Below are 15,882 nucleotides of genomic sequence, written 5' to 3'. Positions count from 1 at the left end.
ACCAGGAAAGGATAAATAAATCATGGTTTATTCAAACAATGGAAGAAAATTAAACTAGAACAACATACAACCACATCAATGAATCATACAAATATAACTTTGAAAGAAGATAAAAGACACAAACTAATATATATAATTTGATCCAATTGATTAAAAAGTTCAGAAACAGGCTACATATATTTCTAGTGATATACACATAGGTGGTTAAAGTAAAGAAAAGCAAAAAAGTAATTACCATTAAAGTCAGGGTAGTGGTTTACCTCTGGTGTGTTTACGCATTACATTTATTTATTATAAAACATGTTTATGTTTTTATACTTTTCTCTATGTATATATCATAATAAAGTTTATACTACATATTAGAACTTTAGGAATTCAATATATTTTTATGTGTACTGATATTTAAAAAGAGTTCAACTTTTACCATAACTTTATTTTTTAATTTGTTGCTTGGTTTCTAGCTATTACACTGCATACTGCATGTGGAAAAGGTGTCAACTTTAAAGCGTTTTTCTTGACAAGTTATAACAAGATGGAAGTTTAGAACAATGCTATACATAAAAGTTATTAATTACTTATATAAAATAAGAGTTAAACCATTGTTGCTGTGTCTCCAAAATATAATTTTTAAAAAGTCAACATTTTTATGATGTTATTACTTTGAGAATTTATATTATCAAATGATAAAGATACATTTTACTCTATCTACCACTTGGAAATGACATGAAGATAAAAAATATAGGCGTTTCTCTATGGTCTGTGGAAAGAAGGGAGACATTTAAGATACTTTACTTTTATGAATAAAAAGTATGGAAAATAACATCAGATTTAAAAAAAGGTTTTAAGCCTCATAAATGCAACTATTTTTTTGCCTCAGGAAGCTTTCATCTTACCTTTAATAATTCAAAATAGTGCCAACAATGATATACTGGCACCAGCATAAGGCGTGGAAGGACATAACGAACTGCCTCTTTAAAACCATCAGCAATGGACTGCAAAGCAAAAAGACAAAAAACAGTATATCTCTGATATCAAGGTTATGTAACAGTAGTGCCTAACAGAAGCAGATTTTAAGAATACAAGTTACAGGGAATTCCCTGGAGGTCCAGTGGTTAGGACTTGGCACTTTAACTGCCGGAGCCCCGGGTTCAATCCCTGGTCAGGGAACTAAGAACCCACAAGCTGCGCGGTGTGCCCCCCACTCCGCCCCAAAAAAAGAATACAAGATACAGACTAACAAAACTATAACAGGAAGAATGTTCTATATTGAAATTGAAGTGCTGTAAATCAAGTTTTTTCCTCCTTTAAGTTATCAGATAATTAAATATATACATTTCATCTTTCATGGCTAAAATAACTTTAACAATATTCTTCTCAGCTTTTCTTCAAAAGTTTTGGCTTCCACATATCCTAAAGGAATGCCGAAAAGCTATGTACTGTCTCACACATTTTTATGTCAATTTTATTAAAAATGTTTTAAGTAGTTACAAAGAATGTGTTTTGGGGGATGTGGTACATTGTAGATGTGATTTAAATATATTTCACCAAACAATGATCAAATAAATTTCAGATTTGGCTCATTTAATTTATGAAAAATGTCTGTTATATAACTTAATTGATAAAGCCAATCTTCACTGTCAAAATAGCCAGATCAGACTAAATTTCTGCAACAAGTCTGACTTCATTCTTAACTTGAAATACACATGTTAATGTCACAGTCTTACATACAGCAAGCATCTGGAAGAACCTCTAACTGTTTCTAACATAAAACATGCAGGTATGAGAACTTTACAAGCCTCACCTCTCCTTTATCACAATGTCCAATGAATGATGAAGCACTTTTTAAAAAAGGTAATATTCACCCTTGTTACAAACTTCTCATTTCTTAATTTTTAGATAAACATGACAAGACAAAGGTACATATGACATTTCAACTACCGAGAGTTTTTAACACAATCACCCCATCCCCTGCTTTTGGAACCCTTTTTGCTTTGCACTCAATAAACTCTCCTTCAGGAGCAATCCTTTTTTTTTTTTTTTCTTTTCCCTGGCTGGTACCCTGGAGGTTTTTACACCTTGGATCAATGCATAATGAAAAATTCAATATGACGAGAAGTAATGTGTAAGAAAAATTGGAAGAGAATGCAACAACACAAACAAGGTTAGACTAGAAACTAATTCCCTTAAATATATCTGTACCCTTATATTGCCTGGAAAATCTTAGTGTATAGCTAGGGTTAGGTATATCCCAGTTTTGAAAACTAATAGTCTGCAGAATAAATGATTTTCTAAAATTTATAAGGCATTTAAAAGTTACTCATGTTGATTTTAAATGTCATTAAGGCTGACTTATTTAAAGTGGTATTTCTCCTCATCAGGTAAATACAGACAGAAGCAATATACAAAGTGAAGAAAGGGTTCGAGATGCTGCTTTTAAAATATATACTCATAGGTAAACCCTCCCATAACTCTCACCTATTGTTAACTCAAGTAAACTATAATTTGTTCAACAGACTTTTACCAGGATATGCAGAAATTAATTTCTTTTATCATTTAAGATAGTGATACAGATTATGCTAGAAATAATTTTATATATTTTATATACAGTGCTTTAAGTGGAACCAAGATGAAACTTTAAAATTAGCCTACAAAAATCATTTGTATTGTTAATTAGCACTGAAATGGCTACTAAAGTGCATTCTAAAATATTAATGCAATGTGTTTATAGAGTAAGGAGTCCTCTAAAAACAACACAAGCTAATGTCTGACTGTTTAATATGTGCCAAATGTGCTTAGTGTATTCCTGTTTAATTTTCATAACCGTAAGAGGTATACATTATCATCATCATTTTACAAATGAGCAAAATGATTCTCAGAGATTAAGTGACTTGATCAGGGTAAGACAACTATTAATTGGCTCAAAGCCAGAAGTTCTGACTCCAAAGCTCATATTCTTAAAGTATGCCTACATCTTCTAAAGAAGTTTTGTTGTGTTTTTTTAATAAAAAACTTTTATTAAAGTTTTTTGAGAAAACATTACTTTTTCATTTTACAAATGAAGAATCTGTTTTAAGTTAATACAGTACAAGTGAGTTTGGCCTGAAAAGGGGTTTTATATCTAACTCTGAATTTTACTGAATATCTGGAACAACAGCTTAAATAATTGGGTCTTAAATTCAAATTTCAAATCCCATTCAAATCCCATAGTAAGAATTACTAGTAAAGTAAGAATAAAACAAGAAATGTTGTGAGTGCTTTTGATGAGTATGCAAAGATTTTATAAGCAGATTTTTCCATTTAACTAATGCCTACTTCATGGTTTATATGAATATATAAGATTTAACTTAAAGAATTATTCCTTCAATTAAGTAAATTTTGAGAATTAAGTGTACCTTTTATTCCAAGTTGACAAGTTTTTGAGTAGAGTAGAAGTAGAAGATGATAATAATGGGAACTCACAGTAAAGGAGGGAGGCAGGTAAGTTGTTTTGAACATTTATATTTGAAGTCCTCGTGGGATATTCAAATGAATTAGTTTAAAGGTCGGCTGGTTATACGAAAGTATATACATACACACACACACATACATCCACTGTTCAAAAGAAAGTTATGACTTGAGAATACAAATAGGAAGTCACCAGCATATAGGTGAAAGCAAAGGGCATGGATAAAGTCACTGAAGGATAGTACAGAGGAATAGAACAGCAGGGGCTGCTAACAGAAGTTGGGTAACACCTGCAACTACGGAGACTGAGAAGAAACCAGAGAAGATGAAAATTAGGTGTAAGTAGTATCATAGGAGTCAAAAAGGACAACAGGGGTACTAATAAATACTACAGACATAAATATGAAATCAAAATATCCACAGGATTTGGTGGTTAAGTTCACTGTGAAGGGCAGTTTTTAGTGTTACATCCTGATTAGAACACAGATGGTAGCAGTTTGATGGAGAATGATAAAAAGTAATATGAAGACAACTGGCGACAAATGGAAAAAACAAAAAGGGGACGAGCTAGAGTGACAAAGATTTGTTTATTTATTCGCTTGTTTTAGGACAATAAAGATTTGACCATATTCATATGCTAAGGGAGAAGAGCCAGTCTAAATGCAGGAAGTAGTAGTCAAGGATCATCAATGCCAATGTTACCTTCTTTAAGTGTTGAGAGAGTAAAAATATAATTTTTACTCTCTCTCCACTTACTCTCATTTTATCTAATTGCATTACTGAACCAATTAACTTGCATACTCTCCATTAATATATCTATCTCCTTTAAATGACAGGCCTGATAGAGAAATCTGTATGAATATATGTGAGGATATTCTCCACTCTTCATGATTTTGGTTTTATCTCCTGTAGGGAATAAGATCCTGAAATAGCTCTCCATATTCATCTCTACATCTCAGATCCAGAATATGCCAGATTTTTCTAGTCAATCAGTATTTGTGATGGTATTCTATAAAAGGTTTCCACATTAAGGACAAACTGAAAAAACTCAAGACAGAAAACAGAAAACAACCTAGAATAGGCTTACAATTAACAGATTTTGAAGAACTGGTGAAATATTTCTTTAGTTGCTTTATTAAAAATAACATTCAATTTAAGTTTACCTGAAAGTGTAGAGCCACTGCAGGTCTGGCCATCAACTTACTGAAATGTTCATTAAATTTTGGTGAAAGAATATCCTGTGATAATGTTTCATAAGGATCAAATGCTTGTTCCTATTTTTTTTTAAAAAGGAAAACGTGTTAGGTTTAAAAGAACATCTTTTCTACTAATATGGCACAGATTACTTAATGGCAAATTTTTATTTAAGTCCTCCATTAGGTTTCAGAATTTTTTTTATTTCAGGGACAAATAATGACTATGGCTGTAACTTGGAAATGTTTAATAAATGTAAGTAATGACCCTGGGCAATGGATGACAAGAAGCTACTGGTCTTAAGTTAGGTCACTGATTTGTGGTCACAAGTATCAAACTATTAAAATGTGTACGCACATTTACCCCAGATAAACAAAAGGTGTACTTATTAGTAAAATAAGGCCAGGATTTGAAATTTCAGTTAGGTTTACCTAGGTTGAAATGAGTTTACACTGAGGATTATTTTCAAAGGAAGCAAAAAGTGATATTCCCACTGTTTTATCCACTCTCCACTTTTTCAAAATTAGAAAAAGAAAGCAAAGACTAACATACAGTAAACTAACAAAACAGAAACTTCCCATATTTTGTCCATGTTTATACTGAAATAAATTCCTATTATTTTATAATAATCAACATCTCCAATGTTTAGCTAGAACTAAGATTTGTTTCATTTTTGTATGTTAAAAATGCAGTATGTTTTTCAGAAAATAACAAGTGTTGGCAAGGATGCAGAGAAATTGGAACCCTTGTCCACTGCCAGTGGGAATTGCAAAATGGTGTAGCCCCTGTGGAAAACAGTTTGGCAGTTCCTCAAAAAGCTAAACAAAGAATTACCATATGACCCAGCAATTCTACTCCTAAGTATATACTCAAAAGAACTGAAAACAGTGACTCAAACAGATACTCATATGCCAATGTTTACTGTAGCATTATTCACAATAGCCAAAAAGGTGGAAAAAGCACAAGAGTCCATCAACAAATAAACGGATAAACAAAATGTGGTACATACACACAATGGAACATTATTTAGTCACAGAAAGAGAGTTCTGATACATGGTATGACATGGATGAACCTTGAAAACATTATGCTAAGTGAAATAAGCAGACACAAGAGAATATTGTAATGCTTCTACCTTTATCAAATATCTAGAATCAGCAAATTCACAGAGACAGAAATAGATTAGCGGTTACCAGGGGTTATGTGGGAGGGAAGAATAGGGAGTTATTACTTAATGAGTAGAGTTTCTGTTTGGGGTGATTAAACAGTTTTGGAAATAGATAGTGGTAATGGTTGTATAATACTATGAATTTAATTAATGCTGTTAAACTGTACACTTAAAATGGTTAAAATGGCAAATTTTGTTATATGTTTACCACAAAAATAAAATAAAAATTAGAAAATACATTTTTTAATACATGTTTTTGAACCATGATATCTTTAAGAGTACAACAAGCAACCGGACTACAAATTAATATGCTACGATATCACAATATTAAAAAACTTCAGAGTAAGCCTGAATATCTCGGTTAGGCATCAGTAACTGAGTATTTCTATACTATCAGTTCCATTGTCTACAAAATGGATGTAATTAAAGTGACTTACATTTTCAGAAAAATTAGGAACAGATTATAAAACTAGCAAATTTAGATGATATGTGAAGAAAGCACTTTTAATACCTGTTTTCCAGAAGAAATAAAAATGGCCAATGAGTATGAAAAGATGTATAACATCATTAGTGTAAAAAAAAAAAGAAAAATCAAAGAACAATGAAATATTGTTTTTTCCTACTAGACTAGCAAAAATTAATGGGGTAATAACAAAAATTAATGGGATAGTGAAGATATGGGTAAAAAGAGGGCCTGCATATACTGGAACTTATCTGGAAGTAAATTTGGCAAAATGTTTCAAAGTTCTAAAAATGTACCTAGTCTTTAGTACCACAATTCCATTTCTAGGACTGCATCCTAAAATAATTACTAGGCTATGAAGGCATTATACAAATATGTTTGTTACAGTATTGTTTACAATAACAAAAAGAACTGAAAAAACCTAGATGCTTAATAATAATAGTTAAAATATAGTGTCTCCATAGAACATGGTACTTTCAGACTTTAAAAGCTGTGTTGAAGTATATTTATTGGCATGGAAAATATTCAAGATATTGAGTGAAAAAAAGCAGGTTATAAAATAGTAAGATCCTATTTTTGTAAACATACACAGGTTTGTATGAATATGTAGACAAATGTTCATAAGGATAAATAAATCTTATAAAGATAACTAATCTCTAGGTATTACAAAATGAAGTTATTTTTGTCTTATTATATTCATCTATATTTTTCTGAATGTTTTTACAATGAGCTACATTATTTTTATAATCATTTGAAGAACAAAAATATGATTTGCACTTTGGCAAAAAAATGTAAACTTACTTTTTCATTTTTGGAAATTATGACTAAAATCCACAAAAGCTAAACAGCTATGGTCAATAAAATTTCTTTTCTTTCACCTTAAATGCACTTGCCATTAAAAAAAAAAAAAAAAATCTTGGGCTTCCCTGGTGGCGCAATGGTTGAGAGTCTGCCTGCCGATGCAGGGGACACAGGTTCGTGCCCCGGTCCGGGAAGATCCCACATGCCGCGGAGCGGCTGGGCCCGTGAGCCATGGCCGCTGAGCCTGCGCATCCGGAGCCTGTGCTCCGCAACGGGAGAGGCCGCAACTGTCAGAGGCCCGCGTACAGCAAAAAAAAAAAAAAAAAAAAAAAAAAAAAAAAAAAAATCTTAAACATTACTAGTCTATCAACTTTTGCTATAAATATTATCATAATTACACTATAAAGTGTCACCATAAAGACAATGTAATTTTAGTTTGCTATTGGTTAAATCATAAGTACTTTTTATAGCAGCCAGCAGTGTCTTCTAATTTTCACAAATAATATCTTACCAATATCTTAATACAGCAGTTAGGATTTTAATGAGAAAACAGTTTTGTAAACTTGCCTCTGCCAAATCTTCAAAACAGCTTCCAGCTAAGGGATGAGGGCTGCTTTCATCAGTCATTTCAACTGTGTCTTCAATTAAACCTAAAAGTTTCACGGTCAATTCATGTATATCTAAAATGTTACTGAAAATCTTTTCGATATCCTAAAAAAAAGGAAGGTTAAGTAAGGCATGTCAGTTTGAGAATTTCATTTAAGAATTACTAAATATAAGTAATGTAAGTGTTAAGGATATTATTTTCACCCAATCACATACCAGTATATTTCAAGACATAAAATATTGAATATATTCCAAATTACAGCAAAAGTCAATCATGAATAAAGAAGAGAAATTTAAAAACCTCTTGGATTAGATTTAGAATTATTGAACAAAACTATATAGAATCTATATTTTCCAGTAAATTTACTGTAAATCTCATATGGTGGATGATTTAAGCAACTCTTTACATAAAGAATTTTGGCATTTGAGTATTTTAAAATTGGCTAAGTGCTAAAAGTCTTGATCAAGGTCTCACAGAGCTGGTTAATGACAAAAGCTGGGATCAAAATGAAGATCTGACTCCTAATCCAGACACAAACTGGTTTCACAATATGTGGCCTGTCTCTTGAATTTGAGGAGGAATTAAAGATTTCATTCAAGCTCTCAGGTGTGACTTTTATCTGGGTTAAAACATGTTAAGTCCTCTGGAAACAAAAAGACCATATGACTGATTATCCAGGTTATGGCCAACTATTTTTATTCACTCTGCATCTTGTAATGAAAGCATCACAGATTAAGGAACCTGACAGACCTGAGTTTGGATCCCGGCCCCACTACTTGCTAGATGAGTGACCCTGGATTAGGACAATAATGACAATTATAACAGTTTACATTTCTTGTTATTATGTTCCAGGCACTACTGTAAGTATTGATTACTTGACATGTAATTTCAAAACAGCCTTATTAGATAGATACTATCATCATCCTCATTTTACGAATGAGGAAACAGGCACAGAGCAGTTAAGTAATTTGCCCAGGGTCACACAGCTGGTATATTAATACCTACCCATAAAGTTCTTAAGAGGATTAAATGAGATGATTTCTATAAAATGCTCCTGGCATATATTAGGCCTTCCACAAATGTGAGCTTTCTGAAAACATAGGAGTAGGGCCCAAAGGAGTAAATTAAGATCAAGAGTCATTCATTCTTTTATCAAATATTTACTGAGTTCTATGCTCTGACCTTAGATGGCCTTTATTTCAAAAGTTTACAGTCTCATCTATACTGAAAAAATATAGTAGATATAGAGATAGAGAAAAGGGATTCTCTCTTTCCCTTGATCCTTCAGTATTATAATAAAAATTTTCTATCAAATCAGCACAAATTCAGTGAAAAGAGACCCATAAAAATTAATTCCTGAGGAATGAAAACTGACGGGACACAGAAACGGCAACGAGGATAATATTAGCTAGTAGCAATTGTTATTAGCTAACAGCATTTGTTAAGCTTTTAATTTTTCACACCACTATAGACAAAACCCAATTATACTGTGGTATAAAAGAACCAAAATTCAAGTTCAACCTCCATAACTTATCATAACTATTTTATGTCAATTTCCTCACCGGTAAGCTAGAAATGATAATACCTGTCCTACCTATCTCAGAGAATTGTTAAGGGTCACACAAAATAGGAGAGTACTTTAAAAAACATAAAATGTTGACTACTTAAGGCAGTGTGTCCAGTAGGAGTTATTATCAAATGTTAAACTAAATATGCATTTTTTAAAAAAGGATAAAAGCCAATTAAAAACACCTTAAGAATGAAAAAGCTAAATCAGGGACTTCCCTGGCAGTCCAGTGGCTAAGACTGCATGCTCCCAATGCAGGGGGCCGGGTTCAATCCCTGGTCAGGGAACTAAATCCCACGTGCTGCAACTAAGAGTTCACATGCCACAACTAAAGATCCCACATGCCACAACAAAGACCCAGTGCAACCAAATAAATAAATAAATGTTTTAAAAAGAAAAAAAAGCTAAATCAGTTCCTAATCTTAAACACTCGGCCAGCTGTGTCTGAGCATCACTTCTATTAACTCATGTAATAGTTATTTGGTGGAGGAAGTCAGGAAGTAAGAGAAAAGCCAAATATTTAAAGTGAAAGACACTCAGGGACTTCCCTGGTGGTACAGTGGTTAAGAATCCGCCTGCCAATGCAGGGGACACGGGTTCAAGCCCTGGTCCGGGAAGATCCCACATGCTGCGGAGCAACTAAGCCCATGCGCCACAACTACTGAAGCCCGTGCACCTAGAGCCTGTGCTCCTCAACAAGAGGAGCCACTGCAATGAGAAGCCTGTGCACCACAACAAAGAGTAGCCCCCGCTCGCCGCAACTAGAGAAAGCCTGCACGCGGCAACGAAGACCCAATGCAGCCAAAAATAAAAAATATAAATAAAAATTTTAAAGGTCATTAAAAAAATAAAGTGAAAGACACTCAGACATCTAAGAAAAAACAGATCACATGAGAAATGAAGGAAAGAAAAATAAATCTAAATTTAACCCCCCCCCCAACAAAACAGTATTTGTCTAGCTAGATTCCTTAGAGTGGACTTCAGAACCTAGAGAGGTAGGAAAAACATGGACAAGTCTCCCTGGATCCCCATCCTACTCACCCCATTCCTATGCTGTCTTCCAACAGTGGAGCTCTGCCTTTGCTTATTTGACATTCTGTATAAACTTTTATTCTTCAAAAGTTCCACTAGTAAAACTTTAAACTACACCCTAAAGTACTTACCAAAAGACAGGAAAAAGCATAAGTCTTTCTTCTCTAGACCATACATTTCTTTCACCATCTTCAAATGAATGACTATAAATCTCAAATACTGCACAGCAGAAAAAGATCTTTTATTTTTAAAATTTTTTATTTTTGGCTGTGTTGGGTCTTCGTTGCTGCGTGCGGGTTTTCTCTAGTTGTGGCAAGCGGGGGCTATTCTTCGTTGCGGTGGCTTTTCTTGTTGCGGAGCATGGGCTCTAGGGTGCGTGGGCTCACTAGTTGTGGCTCACGGGCTCTAGAGCGCAGGCTCAGTAGTTGTGGCGCACGGGCTTATTTGCTCCGCGGCATGTGGGATCTTCCTAGACCAGGGCTCGAACCCGTGTCCCTTGCACTGGCAGGTGGATTCTTAACCACTGAGCCACCAGGGAAGCCCGAAAAAGATTTTATTCCAGTGTAATCCCCCTAATTTTGTGTCTAATTTTCATTGTCACTGCACTTATTATATATTAGTATAACAATTCACATATTAAAAAACACACAATATCCCCAATGTTCATAGCAGCATTATTTACAACTGCCAAGATATGGAAGTAAGGTAAGTGTCCCTCAACAGATGAATGGATAAAGAAGATGTGGTATATATACACAATGGAATACTGCTCAGCCATAAGAAAAAAAATGAAATATTGCCATTTGCAGCAACATGGATGGACTTGGAGGGCTAAATGAATTAAGTCAGACAGAGAAAGACAAATATCAAGTATATGCGGAATCTAAAAAATACAACAAACTAGTGAATATAACAAAAAAGAAGCAGACTCACAGATAAAGAGAACAAACTAGTGGTTACCAGAGGGTGTGGGTGGCAATATAGGGTGAGGGAGTGGGAGGTAAAAATTACTGGGTGTAAGATAGGCTACAAGGATGTACAGCAATTCCCCTACATACGAACGAGTTCCGTTCCGAGAGCAGCTTCGTAAGTCCAATTTGTTCATAAGTCCAACAAAGTCAGCCTAGGTACCCAGCTAACACGATCGGCTATACAGTACGGGACTGTAATAGGTTTATAATACTTTTCACACAAATAATACATAAAAAACAAACACAAAATATAAAGAAAACATTTTTAATCTTACAGTACAGTACCTTGAAAAGTACAGTAGTACAGTACAACAGCTGGAATACAGGGGCATGTTTGCATCTTTGAAAGTTTGCAACTTGAAGGTATGTATGTAGGGGACTTACCATATTGTACAACCTGGGGAATATAGCCAATATTTTATAATAACTATAAATGGAGTATAACCTTTAAAACTTGTGAATCACTATGTTGTACACCTTTAATTCATATAATATTGTATATTAACTATACTTCAACAAAAAATCTGAAAAAAATGAAAAATAGACAAAGCTAAACAACCCCACAATACTATATAAAACAATATTTTTTCTACATACTCATAAAGTATATGAAGTTACTATTTATGATTTTAAGCTACTATATGACTTTTTGGGGTAGACAGAATTTCAAACCCAAAAAGGTACTTACAGAAGGTTTAAACAGGTCTCTGTCAGAAAGAAAAGCTTCTCGAAACACTTTTATGATCATATTTAGTTCCCGTAGATACTGTCTTTCTTCTGCAATTTCAGTTCTGACAAGGTCATAGTAGTTTAATTCACCTGAAGAACTAGGTTCATCTTCACAAAGAGAAACCAAGCCTATGTCATCCTGATCAAACATGTCCATCAAAACCTAAGAAATATAAATCAGTAATGGATAAATTTATTTTCCTTACTGTTATAAGACCATCTCAAAGTACCTGGAATTAAAACATTATTAAACAATGAGAGTTGTGTGTATTACAGGCTAAAATTGTAAGAGAAAATCCAAAATAAGAGAAACATGAAAAGTTGAAGTGAGATAACATTCAAATGAAACTGGATATGGAGAAATAAATATTTATGAAAATAAGATAAATCTAATAGTGAAATATATATATACATATATGTACATATATACATGTATGTCTGTGTGTATATAAATACAGGTACATACGCACACATAAACATAAAATATATAATAGCAAAAAGAGCACACATTTGGAGAACAACAATCTGAACCAAAATTCCAGTTCTACCACTTACCTGTGATTACAGACAAGTTATTTATTCTTTTGAAAGTCAGATTCCTTATCTGTAAAATGTAACTGATCAAAGAATTCAATGAAGTAATGGACATAAAACGCATACTATTAGGTCTGGCAAACAGTAGGCATTCAAAATGGTAGCTTTTTGTCCTACTGTAAGGATGCTTATGTGCACTTGAGTAGAGTTTAAAGGAGAAAAGTGAAATGATACGCAAAATGTATTAACAGCGTGATGCTTTTCTGATGCATATTCACTACATCAACAACTGCTATTAAGTACATTTGTTAAAATCAAGCATCTCCTGGAACTTCCCCTGGTGGTCCAGTGGTAAAGAATTCACCTTACAATGCAGGGGATGCAGGTTCCATCCCTGGTCAGGGAACTAAAACCCCACATGCCGCGGGGCTACTAAGTCCGTGTGCCACAACTGCTGAGCTTGCCCGCCTCAACTAGAGCCCACGTGCCGCAAAACTACAGAGCCCACGTGCTCTGGAACCCACGCACCATAGCTACAGAGTCTGCGTGCCACAACTAGAGAGAGAAAACCTGCACACCACAACGAAAGATTCCACATGCCTCAATGAAAATCCCATGTGCCACAACTAAGACCCAACGCAGCCAAAAATAAATAAATAATATATAAATCTTAAAAAAAAAATCAAGCACTCTACAGATGCTTAAATTGCTATAGTGACAATTTCCCCTTTCAGAAAATAGTGAAAATTGCTACTATGTTTTTAAGTCAACCAACAGGCAAGAACTAGCTGTATATCAAAAGCAACAGGAAAAAGGTGACCATACTTCTTAGAATTAAAAATAGTTTTAAAAGAAAAGAAAAATTGGACCTACTTAAGTATATACTCCAGACTGACTGAAAACTACTTTCTTAGAGTTTAGGGGGAAAAAAAGGCACAATCCCAAAAAGGAAGCTCCAGAAAGTAAAACAATTTCAAGGGGATGAGAGGAAATTCTAACAATACAGTATGAGATATTCATTCATTCATTCTCAAAAACATCTATTGATCACCAGAAATTGTGCCAGATGTTAGTAAGACACAGCAATATGCAAAATAAACATGAACCCTGCCCTCCTGATCTTCTTTTAAATCTAACTCAAAAATATTTCTTAAATCTGGTCAATTCTCTCCATTCCCCTCCATGCTTAAAATCAGACTGTTAAGCAATCACATCTATTAAAAGGTCTTACAATATGATCTCCCTGCCACTGGTTTCTTCCCAGCCCCATTGTCAACGACACTGGATTTCATTGCTTTCAGCACACAATTCTAATTTCATGAAGATAAAGGCCATTCACAATCTAATCCCAGCCCACTTCCCTAGCCTCATCTCCTGTGATACTTTAAAATCCATCTTCTCCTCATTGCCCACCCCTCCACGAAACTTACCCTCCTGCCATCATTACCTCTGATTCCCAGCCACATTAGACCTTTGAAGAAACCACTGGGGCTGCACAGAGAATTAGCTAATGAAATCTGATTTTAAGCAGACAGAACGGAAGGTATGACACAGAACAGTCTTCTCTTCCCCACCAGAGATACTTTTAAAGTAGTCTGTACTTGCTCTAATTTCTTACTTCTCAAGCTCACTACTCTATTGAAACTGCTCTCACTAATGACCTTTGAATATCTTTTTGTTTTCTCTAGTTATTAACACAGCTGACCAGAACTTCTTAAAACTTTCTCTTCCCTTGGCTTCTCATACACCATTCGGTCAGTGAGGCCTCCTTCTCTACTACTCACCTTTTCCAACATCCACTGCAGGGTTCCATTTTTGGAACTGTTTTGGTCACACAACACCCAAAATCCCGAATGTAAATGCTATAGGAGTCAGGTAGATAATATCATGTTAATACATAAGAAGAGGTGATGGGGAATGTGGCAAACTAGAAGGTGCATGCACCTAAAGAAGAAAGGCACTGTTCAATGCCAACTATTCTGTCAGGCCTTTTCATTTTCTTTTCTCAAGAAGAGTCTGGAATATAGATTTTATGAAGAATTTTCATATTTGTAAATATAAACAGACTGCAAATAATTCAAAATTTTAAGAAATAAACCTGGAGTCCTTATTCACTATCAGGCCACCAATCTGAAACATCTACTATACTTCCTCCTGAGTGAGCTCATCTTCTTAAACGATTTTCAGTTACTAGATAATAACTCCCTAAACATTTATCTCAGCATCTCTTTGGACCCTAGGCAAGTGTTACCAGAAGCTTGCTAGATATCTCTGTCTGACAAACCTATACATGTACACTCTACTCCAGAATCACTAATCACAGCATCATCTCCTTGGCTGTCATAGCCAGAAAACTTGTCACTACCCTAGACTTAACACGTCTCCAACTTCCACACCAAATCAGTCCCCAAATCCTGTTAACTCCAACTCAGAAACAGCTCTTAAATCTCATCAGTTCCTTCTATTCTCCTGTCTAGAATGTCTGCTCCTACTTCTCTTTCCTTCCAACCCTCACATTTATTCATCTGATAAATCCCTAGCCATTTTCATCACTTAGCTAAAATATAATTGTCTTTGTATAGCTTTTCCCAACTCTCCCTGAACTCTATCAAAATCTTTTCCATTGGCTTCAGTCCTCCATTAGCAATTCTCTCTCTTTTCTATATAAGCACCTAATTTATATTGACATTTCTAAGGATAAGAGCCATGATTTCATCTTAAAATCCACAGTATTTGATACACAGTAAATGCACAAAAGATACTTACTTAAAGAGCATATATGTAGGGCTTCCCTGGTGGCGCAGTGGTTAAGAATCTGTCTGCCAATGCAGGAGACACGGGTTCGAGCTCTGGTCTGGGAAGACCCCACATGCTGTGGAGCAACTAAGCCAGTGCGCCACAGCTACTGAGCCTGCGCGCCACAACTACTGAAGGCTGCGTGCCTAGAGCCCACGCTGTGCAACAAGAGAAGCCACCACAATGAGAAGCCCGTGCACCACAACAAAGAGGAGCCCCTGCTCGCCGCAACTAGAGAAAGCCCACACGCAGCAACGAAGACCCAACGCAGCCATAAATAAATATATATATATATTTTAAAAAAAGAGCACATATGCATTTTATGTTTGTAAACTGTTAGACTTGTAATGAAAGGCTAAAGCCCAAGTGAGTTAAAGATCAGAATAAACGTTAGGACAATAAAAGCATTTTTTTGGTCATGTTCCAAACAAGAATAATAAAGGAGAATTGGTTCTTGGAACAGATGGAGTAATATTACAACAAAAGAAAAAATACAGAAGAACTCAACTTCTATAACACCTGGGCTCACAGAAATAAACTTCTTCAGAGCAGCTTTGTGCTCTCTTACTCTCTCTTGC

The 15,882-nt window shown here is 34.7% G+C and overlaps 1 protein-coding gene across 2 annotated transcripts in view; it reads right to left on the bottom strand.

Annotated features, from left to right (window-relative positions):
* SOS2 (SOS Ras/Rho guanine nucleotide exchange factor 2) overlaps positions 1–15,882 on the bottom strand; it is a 100,856-nt gene that overhangs the window by 48,763 nt on the left and 36,211 nt on the right. For both annotated transcript variants that reach the window (XM_079912198.1, XM_079912199.1), the window contains exons 5-8: positions 11,934–12,137; positions 7,636–7,779; positions 4,608–4,718; positions 894–992 (exon numbers count right to left, since the gene is read on the bottom strand). In XM_079912198.1, coding sequence (XP_079768324.1) covers positions 894–992; positions 4,608–4,718; positions 7,636–7,779; positions 11,934–12,137 — 558 coding nt within the window. The remainder of the gene's footprint in view (positions 1–893; positions 993–4,607; positions 4,719–7,635; positions 7,780–11,933; positions 12,138–15,882) is intronic.

The sequence above is a fragment of the Stenella coeruleoalba genome, assembly GCF_951394435.1.
Source record: "Stenella coeruleoalba genome assembly, chromosome: 2".
Lineage (NCBI taxonomy): Eukaryota > Metazoa > Chordata > Mammalia > Artiodactyla > Delphinidae > Stenella > Stenella coeruleoalba.
This window is presented reverse-complemented; position numbering and strand designations above follow the sequence as displayed.